Below are 18,334 nucleotides of genomic sequence, written 5' to 3'. Positions count from 1 at the left end.
CTGCTTTTTTCTGGGACTCAGAGTAAGTCTGACGTCGAGACATGGGACAATCTCTCCTCAACCCAGGATGAGTAAAATCCAATAAAGCTTCTTGGTCAAGAATGTCATGTTTTGCCTCATTTGAAGACATCTGTTTAACGGACTCATGCTCAACTTTAGTATTCGATATGGTTATCGATCTAGCACATCTTTCTTTAGCGACAGGAGAAGGCTGCTTGCCTCCTCGGCTATCCAAACTCATCCCTTGGCACAGGGAAGTAGGAGATGGACTCAGTCTGGGTGTTGGGACAGTCAGAGTTGGAGATACACTCGGCTTCGGCTGAGGCTGGTGCAATAATGGAGAAGGATCACTGAACTGTGAGGCGGGGAGATGAAGAGAATCCTTTGGCTGTGGTTTCAGAGTGGGAGAGGAATTTGGCTTTGGAGCAGGAAAGATGGAGATGCTGGGCTTTGCAGAGAGAGTAAGAGCGCTGTATGTTTTGGGCTTGGTTCTTGGGAGGGTTGAAGCTCTTTCTCCGTGGTTTCTCTGTGTATGCTGACATGATTTACTCCAAGACGGCTGACTGGATGTCTTGGAGGAACAAATTGGGAGAAAAGACCTGCAGCCAAAAGAAGGAAGAAAAAGTGTAAACCACAAAATAAATTCATCACAACATAAAACTGAGAAAAGAATACAAGCTACAGCTTAATTTACCTGTCAGTGTTTGTCTGTCTAGTGTTGTGTTTTTCACAGATCAGTCCCTTCTTATCAAATGATGGGATATGAATGGCTTTCTTTTTGATGACAGGAGAAGAGAGGGACAGAGGAGGAGACAAACAGACTGATGGATGTTCGCTTGTCTGTCTGGAGGATGCAGGAACTTGAGGGATCAAAGGTGCCAGACGGTCATAAACACTCATTCTGTTGTTAGTTGTGAGAAAAGAGATGAAAAGAAAGACTGATTTAATTGATTGGATTATTTATGTTAAGAGTGGCAATACCACAATGTAAAAGTACTCAAAACTTTTAAAGCACAGAAATATCTGCAAGTGCTAACAGTAAAAGTACTCATGCAATAAAGGCTCCTCTCAGTTATATTACCATATTTAATATCATGGTATTGTGGTTTGATTGTTAATACGAATGCATTAATATGTAGGTTGCATTTTACTGCCGTTTAGGTGAAGTTTTAACCATAACAATGCACCATATTCTATAAATTAATGAAAAATAATTCTACATAAAATTTCAATCTGCAAAGTAACAAGCAACCATAGCTGTAAAATAAATGTAGTGCAGTAGAAGTATAAAGGTGCATAACATGGCACCTCAAAATTGTTTAAGTAAAACTCTTAAAAGATATTACCAAGTTACTTTCAAACACTGCAAATCTGAAACAATATGACAGCTATGCACTAACACTATAAATCCCACTACATGACAAATCTTAGCAATGAAAAATGCAACTTTTGAGGAAAACAGACACTAACCTGCTGTCTGAAGCAATATCTCTGTTGTTGACCCACTGAGTGAGTAAATAAGTCAGAGTGCGAGACGGGGAACTCAGTAGGAAGTAGTGGGCACAGACGTGCCATTCTCTCCATTCCTTGACACTGAAGCTGCTCTGTTTCACTCCCACTCTGGTCTCTCATTTTGTTTAGTTCATGGGACGTCTGTGAAGTCTGAATGTGGTCTTACTGTGGTATTCTGTCTAATTACAGTACAGATCCTTCACTTTATCAGAAAAATGTACTTAAAAGTATCAAAAGTAAAACATACTGGGCCCCTGATATTATTTTATAAAACATTATTAGTTATATAATATTATTATATTATATATATATATATTGTTAATACTGATGCATCAAGCAGAAACTTACTGCTGTAGCTGGTTGAGGTTGTTTTTCAACCTTATAGTTCAGTCCAATGGTTCTCAACGTAGCGGTTGGGCCCCCTCCAAAGGGTCACAAGATAAATCTGAGGAGTCTTGAGATGATAATAGGGGAATCAAAGAAAAAAATAAGTTTTGCCACCCGGTGTGTATTATTATTTTTGTAAATTTTCCTTTTTTTCTGAATTATTGGACACAGGAAAAAGGTCTCTTTGGTCAAACTGCCAGCAACTTTTTTTTTATTGTTTTTATAAGCTGATATGTTTTTAATGTAAAATCTTAATTTAAAAAGTTAATACAGCAGTCAGATAATTGTAGTGAAGTATAAAGCAGCATAAAAAAGATTAAATCCAAAGAACTGAGGATTAAACAGCTTTATTTTGTATGAACAAAGGAAGCATATGATCATCAAAAGAGGGTTGTTACACACCCAGTTTCCTCACCATGCTGTCAAGTAAAAACAATGAAAACAAAAAATATACAGCATTACCAAATACTAGTTTTCAGTAATCTTGGTTCTTCTTTGATAATTTTGGCATCTTGAGTAAATTGTGTTGCATTTATTCAGTACATATTATTTTAATAAAGTCACTACTAACACCATTTTGGCACAATGGCACAAACAATCCACATGCTTCTCAGCAGCTGCCGTGCAGACATAACCAGAGAGAGAGAGAGAGATGAGTGAAAACCCTCCCCACTGGCGAGAAATTCATTGCACTTCTGTCATTCACTTTACTAATTTAATGCACAATATAAGTAGAAGTAGAACTTCATGATTTATGTAAAGTGATTGTCAAATTACAAAACGTATGTAAAAGTTGGCACAAGTAGATGAAGGCGTGACATTTACATCATGTTTAAATCACATTTCTAAAGGGCAACATGTCCTCCAACCACATCACAATCTTATTCTGCATGAAGTCTTCTCCTCCGTGCGCATTTGGCCTTCCCCTCTGCTTCACTTTCCCCTGATCTCTACATAAAGTATGTTAGAGGTCAAAGAAAAGTTGGAATGATAGGACAGGGCATTCTCTCCTCCATCTTTCTCATTCTCCTCTTCCATTTTCTTTCTCCCTCTGTAAGGTGTCGGCTCCCATCCCACCGGTGTGCTGGCAGCACCCCTGTCCAGATGGCCTCCCGCCTTGCTCCACCTCGCCCTCTTGATCATATCAGGGCATTGCTATCGTCATCTCTGCAGTTCACACTGGCCACCAGCGGGTGATGCCTGACTGTTTTGTTGCTCCACTTGTGGGCATCCTGCAGCCCTGGCTCGAGGAAGTAAAGGCACGCTCCGAAGCCTGCCAGCACCAAAACCGACACCAGCAGGTAGAGGGGGACGAACCAGTCCAAGAACAGCCACGACATCACGGCTGTCACATAGAGGGAAGGGAAGGGAAAGGAAGGGTGGAGGAGGGAAGGACAGAGAACGGATGAGGAGACAGAGAGGAAAGACATGACAGAGAAAGGGAAGGAAAGGAGGAGAGATGTTCAGGTTTTTACAAAAGTAATCCTTCAGGGTGAAATATCACGCATGACAGACTGCAGCATCTCTGTGTCCCCTTATTTTTTGTCGTTTCTTTGAAAGCCGTCATCGTTACAATCACATGCATCAACACAATCGGCTCCCAGCCTCCAGTCTGTCACTGCTTCCATCAGACTGAGATACAATGATTTTTACACGCAGGTGTAACTAAAAATAGTGCTCAGTAGTAAATAAAGCCATCGTGCTTACCTGCAGACGCTGCTGAATCTGTTGGTCTCTTGCTCTTAGATGGTATGTGATGTGCAGCAGTCGCGAGTCAAATCAATCATCAGATTATTTCCAGCGCCACAGCTCTGACTGTTGCATGTGAGACGGCGAAAGGTGCTCTCCGAGAGGCACAAGAGACAGAAGCTGCATGCGGCTCTTATCCTACCAAGCTCCCGTCTCTGACGTTCAAAAGGAGGGGTGGGGGTTGCTATGACAACACCCCTGCTGATGGTGGAGAGGATGAAGGGAGTGGGAGGGAAACTTATATAACTATAATCATTTTTTGGGGGGGAGTGTGACGAGGAGGGGACCCTTCAGATGTCTGTGGATGCTCACCGCCTTGCTGCTTGCTGCGTAAAATCAATTCCACTCCATTTAACAGCAAGGCCATCACACAGTTTATGTGACATTGAGAGAGAGGGGGCCATTTTTGTGTGAGCCCTACCTCTAATATCTGCTCTGACTGACAGCAGCTGCAGTCTTTTATGGAGTCACTCCCCTGAGTAAAAGTGGTGGGGAAAAGATTTTTTTTTTGTCTTGCTTGCTCCAAGACATAAGCTGAATACAGAGAGGATTGGCCTACATAATGAAAAGTTGTCAGAGGATGTCATCTCTTTTAATGACCATTTTTAGCTCATTCTGCACAAGCGTCAGATTCATGAAAAGCAGCCGAGTTAAACAGATCAGCAGGCACTGCACACATAGACATCAAAGGGGCTTGAGCACCTGCCCTTTTTTTTCCTTGAGAGAAAGTGCCCTTTTTCTGGGGAGCTTCTTTTTTTTCTTTAAAAAAAAAAGTATGAATATATATTCCTGTTTGCGCACAGCTTCCCTGTCAAACTAATTTATTTATTGAATAAAAAAATCTAGATATTAGGATGGGAGATTAGACTTTGTTGCGTTCTGATTAAAATAAAGGAAGTCAGAATTGTGTTAATATATTTAATGTTTTGTTAAAAAACGATGATGAGAATGATGAGAAGTGCCCTTTTTTCACTTGAGCCCCTGCCCCCCAAAATACCTGTGCATGTCTCTGCAGATCAGCTTCAAATGAAATGGTGACATGCAGCATCCTGGCCGTACAAGTTACATAAAGAAACAACAGATTAATTGAACAATGTAGGATTTTGTTCAGTTTAGAGCTGAAATAAATGTGCTGTCCTGAAAGCTGAAGCTGATTTGAATCAGATCTGGTTCTTGGTTTTGGTTTATTGACAGCATTATATATATATATATATATATATATATATATATATATATATATATATATATATATATATATATATATATATATATATATATATCATAATGTAAGGAGGTCTTGTCAACTACAGATAAATTGTACTTCTGTTTGTATGTGTTAAGTTTGCAAATGTTTAGTATTTTTAGTTAATCAGTAGCAATTTCATCAATAATTGATTCAGTGGAGGTGTACACATTTAGATATGATTATTCAAAGTCCCTGAAGAAACTTTATAATGGAGTTTTGTTCAAATGGTATCGGAAGGGAAAAAATGTGCAAGCAATACTATGTTAATGACTGAGAGAGAGGAGAACCGCGTACTGAGCTTAAAGTGTAACATTTCACATAAAAAATGTGTGTGTGTGTGTGTGTGTGTGTGTGTGTGTGTGTGTGTGTGTGTGTGTGTGTGTGTGTGTGTGTGTGTGTGTGTGTGTGTGTGTGTGTGTGTGTGTGTCCACTATGCCGGCAGCTGCTGTGAGAGCACTTTGGGCTGCAGGAAGTCACAAACAAATGGAGCGACGACTTTGGGATCATTCAGATGGACGTGATGATCGCCTGATACCGTCACCACCGTGTGCTGAGAGAGACAAATGATAATGAACATTTGAATAAAAGCAAACATTACTCATATTTCAAGCTTCTTTGTGTTGTTCTGTCAGTCAATGTTTTTTCATCAACAGCTAATTCAGCTTTTGTAAAAAAAAATTAAAGTAGTTCTGTAGTTATGGTTGATACTGGGGAGGCCATCACTGGAAAAAAGGAAATTATACAAAGAACGACTAAAAGCTAAAAAGTGACAGACCACGGGCGAATACCTGTGTTAATCTCGGTCGGGCTTTCAACAGATGGAGACAATTACGGGATTGTAAATGATTCAAAACCGACCCCGAATTGACCCTCACGTATGTAATATGTCTGTGTTTTTGTTGTTCATTTTATTTCACATTAATAATATTTTGCTGTTTGCTTGTATAATCTGTATATTGTTTTGTGAATGTACAGTATATTTTAGTTTTTGGCTGATAAATTGATGGGATTTACTGTTGGGAAGGTTCCCTGTTAGTTTTTCAGTAAAGGTCTGAGGACGCCTTTGTGACTATAGGGAACCATTTGGCACCTGTTGGTAATAAGTTGACACTCGATATGAAACTGAAGGACTATAGACCTTTTTCACAGCCGACATCTTGACTTGTCATAGCAGAAAAAGTAATTTTATTAACAGTGTTTCAGTTTCGGTAAGTCAGTGCCAGTGAGCCAGCATGCACAATACCAGGACCCTAAAACTAGCTCACCTAAACGTATTTCAGTCATATATAATGTTACTAATAGCATGTGCTTTTCTTGCTTTGACAAGCCAAAATGTCTGCTGTGAAAATGGTCTATTGGACACTGAAGAAGGCATAATGGAAACATCTGTGCATTTTTCCCCTCTAGATAGATCACAAGAAATGTTTTCCTGCAAATTATATTTATATTATCTTTTTTTCTCCAAGATTCAAACTCACATTTCTCTCACGATATCCTTGGAGAAGTTTCAGATGGTTTGGTTCTGGTGCTGCACCAAAGCCTTTGTCTCCTCTGAAAAAACAGAGATTTTAAACATGTTCAGTATGACATGCTTTGATGATTTCATTAAGGCATATTACATTACTGAATTAGGACCCACAAGGGGTCATAACATTATAATGCAAACATCAGTATCTTACAGAACAACTAGAACAGAGGCTTGAATCCTCGACTGCATCTCCAGACTCTGCTCCAAACTGATGGGCACTATGTTTTTCTGAAAACATAAAATGAAACACATGTACTGCACAAGCTGTATGTCAAACCTCTGATGTAAAAAATGGTTAACAGAGAGGAGGTGGTGAATGTGGGGGAAGGTTTGGGGGGTTAAAAGTGACTTACAAAATGTACTCGCAGGTCTCTGGAGAAAACAAATCCTGCTGGAGAGAAACACATTCAGCAGGCAGCAGATGTGAGAAAGTGAGATGTGAAATTGAGATTATTCCTCCCCAGGAGGAGAAGAAGAGATAAAGACATACCTTGGTCAACTTGAACTAGACCTCGCTCTAAAAGCATGTGCACTGACTGTTCGGACAAAGTCGGGTTTGCAGCCAACAACCTGAAAGAAATACAACACTTTAGCCAACAGCAGACTTTGGTAGTATACTAGAAATCTAATAGCCATATTTTATTTTGGTCTGTTTTATCTTTCAACAGGATTTATTCTATTATGTTAAAAGAGTACTCCACACATTTAGTATTGCATTCCTTTAAAATTGTTGGACTCATGATGGAGTTTTGAAAATGGATATAAATTGATGCTGCAGAATGAGAGATATTTTCATTTGTATTACACATATAAAAACAACAAACAATCTGGCTCCTACATTACCCACAATGCAATGTTGACAGTTTGATCAGATATTTGGGTGTGCTGTACTAGTGGTAGCCTAGAGATGAGGAGCAGGCTACAGACATCTGGTAAACTCACTTCACTTTTTCATTTTTAGAACTGTAATCTTTAATCCCAACCGACGCTGACTCAAGTGACATCACTTGAGGTTCTTTATCAGACTTAACACAGCTCCCTCTGGAGCCACAAACGGCTTTTCTAACATATGCATTAGTACTCCCCAATCTTTTAAGTTCCCCTTTTAACACACTTCACATAAGCACAACACATCCTACACAGATTAAAGTGCTCATATTATGCTCATTTTTAGGTTCATAATTGTATTTTGAGGTTGTACCAGAATAGGTTTACATGGTTTAATTTTCAAAAAACACCATATTTTTGTTGTACTGCACATTGCTGCACATCCTCTTTTCACCCTGTGTGTTGAGCTCTCTGTTTTAGCTACAGAGTGAGACAGCCTACTTCTGTACTGTATCTTTGTTGGGATTCGCACATGCGCAGTAGCTAGGTTACGATTACATCAGCTAGCTAGCTGTTTCTCTAACTTCAGTAGTACAAGGCAGGATTAGCCGGGAGACTTCTTCTAAACGAGGGCGCACTTCCAACTTTGCGTGGAATACCTGCAGAACAGGGACATGTAAGTAGTTCTTTTGTAGATTATGGTGAACTTGTGTGTGTTGTAGCAGTGTTTTGCCATTGAGAACGAGGGGGCTAACTGCTAGCATGCTAGCTCTAGCATGGTTTAGCCCCTCGTTTCAGCTAGTGACGTAGAAAGCCGTGTAGATTTTGAACAGCTCACCCGGAGACTGAAGGCAGGTTACATTCAGAAACATGTATCTCACTCAAAACAGCATGGATATTCTTTTCCCCAAGTTTGTATGTGTGTGGAAGCACCAGAGACACAAAATAACAACCCAAATCCCAGAAAAAGTGTTTTTTTAATAATATGGGCACTTTAAGGTTTATTTAATTTGAATTAGCCATAAACTGGAGTGGTGTAGTACCTCTCAACTGCCTTCTCATAAGTGTAAACTCTTTTCTTCTCTTCTGTCTTTTTTTCAAACTGAAGCACGTCATCCATCCCCTGCCTAATCACTTTGGAAAAAATATTCTGCAGGAAAAGACACAGAAATTACTGACAGCAGTGGAATATGAAGATAATGCAATACTACTGCAACAATCAAGTGTTACTATTAGATTAGCTTCCCTTTAAAGGTTTGAAACATGCAATATAGTGATCATTAAAAGTGTTGAAGTACAGGATCTAAAGGCACGAATCCAAAGCAGTCCAGCAGTACGACGGCATCCACCATCTCAGGATACAGCGCAGTGAACTGTGGAAAACGCAATGTGGACCATGTATGATACCACGCAAAAAACATATAGGACAATATTCTGTGTAAGGTGTGAAAACAGTAATAAGTTGTCCAGTATGTTAGGAATCTTAGTTACCATTCCAGCGATATTGCCACCTGTGAAAGAGTGAACAAACACTCATGCTCAAAGTTTTAGAGACTCGTCAAAGTCATTTGTTTGTTATTGACTTCAAATAGATTCTGGCTTTGATTGTGAGGCTTTTCATTAGATTAATCTGTTGATACATTTTTTTGATTATTCACTTAGTCATTTAGTCTATAAAGTGCTAGAAAAACGTGAAAAATGTCTAAGCTAGCACCTTCTAATTGCTTGTTTTGTCCCACCTACAAAACTCAGTACATGTGAATCACTCACCCATACTGTGGCCTATGATGGAGAATCTTGTCCAATGGAGACCTGTGGGAGTTATTTAATAGAAATCACATCTGATTAAATCTAGTTTCACTTATAGGGCTGTACTTTACTGTCACAGAGATGCACAAGAGTCCTGAGGAGATATAACCTCTTGATATAATCAGATATGAGTGGAACTAATGGCTAAAAAGATCCTGCAACTTCTTGAACTCACACACCGTCAATGACTCTGCGTACATCTGCCACGTTTGCAGGAAAAGTATAGGGAACTCCAGCAGGACGATGGGAAGACAAACCGTGACCGGCCAGGTCCACCGCTACATATCTGCACTCTGACAGGAAATAGAAAGAGATAATTAGGTGGTCCTCTGACTTTTCATCTAGCGCCACCATCAGGTCAAAATCTCATGTTTGTGACCAAATTCCTCCAAAACTAATAACATTCCCATCAGCCTTAGTTACTTTTTGTGATAATTAGCAAATGCTAGCATGCTAACACATACCAATATGTTGAACACGGTAAACATTATACCTGCTAAATATAAGCATGTTAGCATGCCCAAGTTAGCATTTAGTAGTAGAGGGCTGCTAGCATGACTGTTAGCCTAAGCTTTGTCCCAAATTCACACTAGTAAGTCACAGTATGTTAGCAGTTAATATACAAAAATATTAACATACTTTACCATTTTATCCTTACAGGAAATGTGTGCCGCTTAGAAAGACACTAAAGAGATTTTTTTCGAGCTGTTTTAGCCAACACTTACAATTTATCTCATTTGTTTTCCAATTGTGAGCTGCTCCTCCATTTCCTTTGTGCATTGCATTGTGGGAGAATAGCGTGCAGCACACTCAAAACTCAACAGTATTTGGTATACATGCTGTCTGCTTTGAGTGTAGGCTACTTTATTTTGTCATACACTACATTCTAAAAACCTGCTTAGACTCAGTGGGTAGTGTGGATTTGGGACACAGCTTTCGTCTTGTTAAAATAGGGGTACATGGTGTGAGGGTGAGTCTCATTTTAACCTCATCTACTCTGTCATAGTTTACCTTTGGGCAGAAGGGGAATGAGGGTGTTGAATGTGCCACAGTTGTCAGCCCAGCCATGTAGGCACAGCACGGGATGGCCGTGATCAGGACCCCAGACTTTCCCTCTGATCTCTCCCCATGGGACTGGAATAGAGAGCTCTGAAACTGGACACATTACACAAAACAACACCTCAGAAAACTGATTAAAAAAAATAGGATCTGACCTAAATGTACTGTTGATATAAATTAGCAACTACTAGATTTAACTACATTCATGACTCCTGAAAGTGGTAAAATGTTAAATCTCTTGGGTCACTGAGAAAAACTACCTGCTTGTTTAATTGTAGATGACATTTCAGTGTCTGATGACCCTCAGATTTTGTCGCTGACAAATGAAAAAGAAAATCGCCTGCAAAGCTGAATATCCAGCAAAAACAAAGTGACAAACTAAATCCTGAATTGTGTGTTTAACAAATTAAACCTGCAGACATACTCTGACCTTTGGAACCTGAAAGAAACATAAACAGCAACCAATGATTTTATTGGATATGCATAATGACAAGTTGCTGGTATGGCCAATCGTCATACACTGCAGAGGCGGGTCTTATATTTCAACAAGGTGACAACTCTACTCTCCTGTCTGTCTACGTTCCCTCAGTAATGCCTATCAGGCAGTCTCCTGCAAGGACAATACATCTGGGAAAGAGTGAAATCTGGTACATGCTACCATCATTCATCCCTCTGTAATGACATGATCTTGAGTACAGTCACAGCTCTGTCTGCAGCAAACTTGATGATGGTGTTGGGAGTCGAAAGTGGTTATACAGTCGTGTGTGTACATGGAGTATAGCAGGAGCCTCAAAACACAACCCTGGGGTGCTTCAGTGAGCACCCATGGCTGAAGGTGGAAGAGGTGTGTCCGTCCACCCTCACCACCTGGGGCCTGTCCATCAGGAACTCAAGGAACCACATGCACAGTGAGGTGTTGATCTATGGTGTTAAACGCTGACCTGTAGTCATGAACAGCAATCTCAAATACCTTTCTTTTCCAGGTGAGATAGGGTGGTGTGGAGCATGTGTGCTACGGCATCTGACGTTGATCGTTTTGGATGGTAGGCAAACTGTAGTGGGTCCAGTGTGCGGGGTAGTAAGGAGCAGTATAATCCTTGACCAGTCACTCAAAGCATTTCATCACTATAGAGGTTAGTGCCACTGGGTGGTAGTCATTCGGGCAGGCCAGTCTTGTTTTCTTGGGCACAGGAATGATAGTGGACTTGAAGTACATGGGTATGACAGACTGAGCCAGTGACAGGTTGAATATCATTTCAGCACATAGTTTGAGGACCGCCCACTGATAACATCAGGTCCTGCTGCTTTCTTGGTGTTCACATGCTTGAAAGCACACTAACCTCTGCTATTTTTGCTTGTTGGTTGCCAATGGCCTCAAAGCAAGCATAAGTTGTTTAGCTCATTTGTCACAGATGCATCAGCGCTTGACAAGGAATTTTCAACGTAAAATTAGGTAACTAGTTTTTGGTACTTTCTTTTTCATCTGCAACTATTAACCTGGATTTTAACATCAGCTATCTATCATGAAACCATCAACAAACCGCAGAATCTATTCTATATATTAAATAGAGATATATTCTATATATATCTGGACAGAAGAAGGGAGGGGTTAACTGTATTAAAGGCCTCTAAGTGATCGACCCTTACAATGGGATGTGGTGTAATGTCCAAAGCAGATAGTATGTATTTTACAGCCAGTGATGTGATAAAACCTGAAGCCAGATTGAAGAGTCTCACACAAAGAACCTGGAAATGGATTCTATAAGTTGAACATTAACGGGTGGCTTGAGGCTGTTTCTCATAATGGAGGGTGGAAGAGATCAGGCTGTAGTTGTTCATGTCACTTTTGTGCTACAGAACACCAGCAGTTTTTCCACACATTTAGAAGTGTGTCACATCGGATTTGAAAGCTCTAAATTGGGAAATAACCTTATTAGTTTTCTTGCCAAGAGTTAGGTAAGAAGATTGATACCACACTCATGTTTGTGCGGTAAATATGAAGCTACAGCCATCAGCTAGTTAGCTTAGCTAAGCATCAAGAATGGAAAACGGGCAAACAGCTAGCCTGGCTCTGTCCTAAACCGTGCATGAGTAAAACATTCTATAAGTGTGTCCGCCGTCCCCCCGTTCTGATTTGTCAATGAAGTTGAAAAATAAAAATACACTTATGATGAGACCTTTAATACGATTGTTCATTTAACACAGTTTTCTCTTCTTATAAACAGTACAATATGACTTTAGTGTGACAGTGTGAGGATGTTTGTAGCTTATAACTTGTGCTGTGTGTTGTTTGACTGGGACAGCACTTTGGTTCGCAGGAAGTCAGACACAAATGAAGTAATGACTTCAGGCTTATTCAGATGAACGTGATGATCGCCTGGTACCTTCACCACCATGTGCTGAAACCAACAAAAACAGAGAGGTATATTAACTACAGATATACAGAATCAATAACCACTAAGATGTTCAAATAACCATTACAAACAACTCCAATTAGATTTTCATTCTGTCCCAAGTTGCAAACTCACGTTTCTGTCCTGTAAGCATTGGAGAAGTGTTGAGGTAAATTTTCTTTGAGCTGGTTCAAAAAATATTCTATTGAAGCCTTCTTCTGCTCTGGAAAAAGATATTTTGAAAACACAATGTGAGAATAGGCCATATACTGTAGGATGAAGACTGTCACTGATAGAAAGCTATGATATAGACTGAGATTTGTGGGGTGGGGATATGATTTTCACATCATTTGTTAGCTGTATTTCTGCTCAGCACATTAGCTACTGTAAGTCAGTCAGCTGATATAAATATCTCTGTCTGTTGTCACATTGTCATACTGCAGTCATAACATAATGCAAACATCCATTTCAGTATAGAGCTCAGTATCTTACAGAACAACTAGAACAGAGGCTTGAATCCTCGACTGCATCTCCAGACTCTGCTCCAAACTGATGGGCACTATGTTTTTCTGAAAACATAAAATGAAACACATGTACTGCACAATATTAATGTTAAACCTCTGATGTAAAAAATAGTTAACAGAGAGGAGGTGGTGAATGTGGGGGAAGGTTTGGGAGGTTAAAAGTGACTTACAAAATTTACTCGCAGGTCTCTGGAGAGAACAAATCCTGCTGGAGAGAAACATTCAGCAGGCAGCAGATGTGAGAAAGTGAGATGTGAAAGTGAGATTATTCAGAGAAGAAAAGATAAGACATACCTTCGTCAACTTGAACTAGACCTCGCTCTAAAAGGATGTGCACTGACTGTTCAGACATTGTCGGGTTTGCAGCCAACAACCTGAAAGAAATAAAACACTTTAGCCAACAGCAGACTATAGAGACAAAGTTACTAGAAATCTGAAATAAAGCTTTGTAAATGATACCTCTCAACTGCCTTCTCATAAGTGTAAACTCTTTTCTTCTTTTCAGTCTTTTCAAACTGAAGCATCTCATCCATCCCCTGCCTTAGCACTTTGCAAAGTTCTTTCTGCAGGGAGAGAGACAGAAGCTACTGACAATGGTGGAATATATATATATATATATATATATATATATATATATATATATATATATATATATATATATATATATATATATATATATATATATATATATATATATATATATATATATATATACATACACACACACAGTATATGAATAAAAAGAAAAGATTGGAAATGAAGAAAATATATGTGTATATATATATATATATATATATATATATACATACACACACAGTATATGAATAAAAAGAAAAGATTGGAAATGAAGAAAAATTAAAGCACAATGCAAAAACATTGAACTCTTCATTTTCACCACTTATTCAATAAATGTTCTTTCCTTGTAAGCCTCTGGTTGAATAACACAACAGTCTGCCTATACAGTATAATAAGCAAAGCATCTAAATTTACAATAAAAATACATGACATATTATAAACATTTTCTACATTGTATTTTTATATGTCTGGGGAGTTGGGATATTTAGCAACCTGGAGTGAGTTTTACATTCTGCAATCAATAAATTACAAATGGTGGGCATTAAATGGCCTGATTCTGGTATTCTAGAGTCTGTCGTATTCTGACTTGCAGTCAACAAAATAAATAAAGAAGTAAATAAAGGATTACATTTATGCCTTCTTTCGGCAAAATACAATTTATAGAAACAGTTCAATATATACAATATGAAAAATTCAAATAAAATATTTTCAAGACTTTTCTTCTGGTGTCTGTTCACTGTCCTGGCCATGCATGTATCCACACAAACCATTAAAGCTTCACAATGAGTGTAATCTGGAGAGTCAAAATGATTCGTACTAAATCTGTAGGTAGGAATCCGTACGCGTCCAGAAGCACGAGAGCATCCACCATCTCAGGATACAGTGCACTGAACTGTAGAAGACACAATTTGGACCATATGATGATACCACGTAGGAAAATGCAGCAAAATGGTCTCTGTACATTGCGTGGAAAAGAGAAAAGAGATAGGATAAAGGCACTCACCATTCCAGCAATGTCAGCACCTGTAAATAAAAAGAACCTGCATTTGATTCGCACTTTAAAATGACTCTGTAGCACATATTAAGATAAATTCTGCTCCAATGGTGGACTCACCCATACTGTGGCCTATGATGGAGAATTTCCGCAGCTGCAGAGCTGTGGGAGTTAATTTCACAGATCATCAACCAGATTCAGTATCATCAGAACACCAAGGTAGTTTTATGGTGCCAAACGTCCCTCTGTGGTTTAATTATATGCATAAACAGAAACATGAAGTCCTGTACATTCTAACCGTATGCTAAAACTTACACTGATGTTTGGCTAAAAACTATTCTACAAAATTATGAGCTTATTATGAGCTCTCACACACATACCATCAGCGACTCTGCGTACGTCCGCCACATATGCAGGAAAAGAGTAGAAATCTCCAGGAGGACGATGGGATGACAGACCATGACCTGCCAGGTCCACCGCCACATATCTGCACTCTGACAGGAAGTACAGAGAAGAGATGTGTAAAATACACACAGAACACACTCAGGGGACACCAAATCCCTAACAAATAAATCACAATTTTGGATAATGTTATTATTCTGAGATAGTTATTTGAGTTTAGAGAGTTTACAAGCACCTGAAATAACTGCTCAATTTAAGCCAGAGTTATTATTAATTCATAAATTAATTTTTTTTTTTTACTGGAAACTTACCAATTAATGTTGAATTGTCTGCTTGTACGTTCACATTATCACTTTAAAAAATGTTAAAAAAAATGTTTTATAGGTGCAATATGTAATATTGTATGTAATACTGGCAGCTAGCGGTTAAAATAGTTACTGCACTACCAATTCAAAATACTGGACAGTCGTTTCTCCCGCCCCCTCCTGCCCAGACTCGAAGTTCAGGGGGGTTGCCAGGCTGAGACCGCAGCATTCACAACAATGTTGGTAGACGCTTTTCTCACATAGCCAGACATTACTCCACAGCACAGCAGAGTAGCTAACGTTAGATGCTAGTCTCACATAGCCAGACATTACTCCACAGCAGCAGAGTAGCTAACGTTAGATGCTAGTCTCACATAGCCAGACATTACTCCACAGCACAGCGGAGTAGCTAACGTTATGCTGGCTATATCGACAGTCATAAAAGCCCGTGCTCACGCGGAGCCATAGACATATACACGACGCGGAGCTCTGTAACCAACTGACAGACACACTTTTTCGGCTTAAAATTACAGTATGAACCGCTAAAAACACAACAACCTCACCGTCCTCTCCACACGCCAGTCAGGCACACTTCCTCGGCTTAGAATTACAATACGAAACACTAAAAATACCACTGCCTTGCTGACGGAACACACTTCATTGGCTTAGAATTACGGCAACAATCGCTAAACACACTGAAAACTCATAGTCCTCTCTTTCCGATTTACAGCCCCCCTCTCGTGGCTTAAAATAACTCACCGTTGTCGGGTCCAGCTGCTGAACTACACGTTGTAAACAGCCATGGGCCGCTTGCCTGGTCCTCCCGGTAACGTTAGCAGTTAACAGGGTTAGCATGGCGGCGTTAGCCAGGACCAGTCGGGATCACTTTACTGGCTGTGTCTCAATTGTTTGTGTGAGTAACCAACTCGGGTACTCTAGCTATATAATTCAATGAGAGTACACAAATGTTGAAATGACATAAAATGCCCATCCCTAGTGGCTGTGACAAATTAGCCTGAAGCTAATGCTTACCTGTTCAGGAGGAAATAAGCCAATTCTGCGTCCTTTTGGGATCTAAGCTGTCTCCATCTTTCAAATACATCTCCAATATTTACCAGGGAGTTGTTACGTCTCTGGTCACGCAACTGTTAGAAACATGCAGTTTACTTTTTTTTTTTAGGTCGGGTAGAATCTATCTCCGTTGATCCTGTTCGTTTGTTAGCTGCTTTCATGGCTGTAACAACGTTACAGCTGTAGCGCGCTGGGTTTACGTTTTTACAGGTATATCTGGCAACCTGGCCTGGCTGTCAAACTGGGCCGTTGATAACCACAGACCAAAACATAAACATAAATTCCGTCACGGAATGTAAATTTCAAAAAGAAAAAATACTGACATTAGCATTGTTGTCAGAAAAGATAGTATTTCAGTTTAACATGTTTCCTTAATATCTGATGAGGCATTGGTGTCATTTGTGGATTTATTACAGTACAAATATTACATATTGGACCTTTAAATGTGTTCTGCCACCAGCAGATGGTTTCAGTTGAACATTTTGTTGCTATAGCAACACCTGCTGACAGTTCTACAGCTAGCAGTTTTTTGGTCGATAGTTACGTCAGATCTGTGTCCAAGATATTGATGGCCATCTCCCATCTAGCTACTACTCAAATCCACTGTTTGAGCATTACCTGTAAGTACTCCTATTACAGCAATTTTGTGACTGTTCATTTAGAAGAATTTAGTTTTTCTATGATAAGCTAGCTTACTGCTAACCAAGCTAGCCACTATAGTTTTTAGAGAATCGTACTTTACTAGCTAGTAAACATTCTGTAACTGTTGAATTACAATTACTGTTGGGCTAACTGCTGTGTATGTTACAGCTTTTACTTGTGGACTTTAGCTAGGTGTAACGTTAACTACATTTGTTACTTAACTTAATTAACTGATAGAAAGAACATTGTCTCCATTTTAATGTTACTTACTTATCAATACCAAATTGCAAAGCTCTATGAAAAGTCCTGGAAAAGGAAAATTATAACTACAGTTACTGTAGTACAATTGCAGTCAGACCAATGAAATAAAGCGTTACCCTGTTTTGTTAATAGAAAGTCTCATTAATAGCCAGTAATGCATTAGCTAGCTACCTTTGGGCAGAAGGGGAATGAGGGTGTTGAATGTACCACAGTTGTCAGCCCAGCCGTGCAGGCACAGCACGGGGCGACCGTGATCAGGACCCCAGACTTTCCCTCTGATCTCTCCCCATGGAACCGGGACACAGAGCTCTGAAACTGGGACACATCACAAAGTCTGCAGATCAAACACAATAATTACTGAGAAATAACAGCTCAAACACTTAAAATGAACGACTAATATTATATATTTCAACCGGGAGCAAGAAACGATTTAACTAATTTCACACGATCGAACTACATCCATGAAAATAAAGTGTGCAGCTCATGCACAAAGATTTGACAGCTAAGAGAAAACAGAAATGAACAACAGCACCATTACTGGCACAACGTTATATGAAAAAAAAAGAAAAAGAAAAGTACTGGATGTTGAAATCCCAAACTAGTAAACAAGTGGATATCAGTGATTTCAACTGCTGTAGATCTCTGACTGTACACTAATTATTAAAGTCTCCACATCTGACTTTGTTACCTTCTTTAGCCATTGTAGTTGATGTTGCACAGTATCTAACGCCTCGTAAAGTTTGCAGTAGCACTCGCATCTCTAAACAAACTAACCGTAAACACGTAATTTCCGTGTCCTCTGGCTCTCTGCTGCATCAGAACGATAGAGCACCACAGTGGCATGCCTTTTATTCCCTCAGTTCGGTCTTTTAGGCAGCGCCGCTACTAGGTGAACAGCTGATTATTTTCACCTGTGTCTATTTTTCCTATATAGAGATTAATCTTACAAACTGCCAATAGACTTTTAGGAACAGTATCTCTGTCATTTTATTTACCCAATGCATTAGAATAACTCCGTCACCTTTAATCATACCCATCGCACTAAATC

The 18,334-nt window shown here is 39.4% G+C and overlaps 2 protein-coding genes and 1 long non-coding RNA gene across 5 annotated transcripts; all 3 read right to left on the bottom strand.

Annotated features, from left to right (window-relative positions):
• Positions 1 to 2,230: 2,230 nt before the first annotated feature.
• LOC120565225 lies at positions 2,231 to 4,811 on the bottom strand. The gene is made up of 2 exons (XR_005640209.1): positions 3,607 to 4,811; positions 2,231 to 3,244 (listed from the first exon to the last, which is right to left on the bottom strand). It is a non-coding gene; the product is annotated as an uncharacterized LOC120565225 (long non-coding RNA).
• Positions 4,812 to 4,943: 132 nt separating this feature from the next.
• Positions 4,944 to 10,557, bottom strand: LOC120561627 (serine hydrolase-like protein). Of its 3 annotated transcripts, none has more exons than XM_039804797.1 (12): positions 10,379 to 10,556; positions 10,071 to 10,214; positions 9,239 to 9,352; positions 9,021 to 9,062; positions 8,742 to 8,761; positions 8,549 to 8,623; positions 8,294 to 8,400; positions 6,913 to 6,992; positions 6,776 to 6,813; positions 6,574 to 6,650; positions 6,373 to 6,445; positions 4,944 to 5,444 (listed from the first exon to the last, which is right to left on the bottom strand). In XM_039804797.1, the coding sequence occupies exons 1-12, from the start codon at positions 10,401 to 10,403 to the stop codon at positions 5,325 to 5,327; spliced, it is 915 nt and encodes a 304-aa protein (XP_039660731.1). In that variant the 5' UTR covers positions 10,404 to 10,556; the 3' UTR covers positions 4,944 to 5,324. The 3 variants fall into 3 exon arrangements, with proteins under 3 accessions (XP_039660731.1, XP_039660737.1, XP_039660723.1); XM_039804803.1 differs by having other exon boundaries at positions 6,776 to 6,810; XM_039804789.1 differs by lacking the exon at positions 4,944 to 5,444 and having other exon boundaries at positions 6,337 to 6,445; positions 10,379 to 10,557.
• Positions 10,558 to 12,278: 1,721 nt separating this feature from the next.
• On the bottom strand, positions 12,279 to 18,122 carry LOC120565272 (serine hydrolase-like protein). The gene is made up of 12 exons (XM_039810949.1): positions 17,975 to 18,122; positions 17,458 to 17,601; positions 14,986 to 15,099; positions 14,726 to 14,767; positions 14,615 to 14,634; positions 14,429 to 14,503; positions 13,495 to 13,598; positions 13,330 to 13,409; positions 13,206 to 13,240; positions 13,004 to 13,080; positions 12,647 to 12,734; positions 12,279 to 12,517 (listed from the first exon to the last, which is right to left on the bottom strand). Exons 1-12 carry the CDS (start codon positions 18,042 to 18,044, stop codon positions 12,386 to 12,388), a joined length of 981 nt encoding a protein of 326 aa, XP_039666883.1. The 5' UTR covers positions 18,045 to 18,122; the 3' UTR covers positions 12,279 to 12,385.
• Between the last annotated feature and the right edge of the window lie 212 nt (positions 18,123 to 18,334).

Source organism: Perca fluviatilis, chromosome 1 (genome assembly GCF_010015445.1).
Source record: "Perca fluviatilis chromosome 1, GENO_Pfluv_1.0, whole genome shotgun sequence".
NCBI classification, from domain to species: domain Eukaryota; kingdom Metazoa; phylum Chordata; class Actinopteri; order Perciformes; family Percidae; genus Perca; species Perca fluviatilis.
Note: the sequence above shows the minus strand (reverse complement) of the source record. Positions and strands in the feature narration are given on the sequence as shown.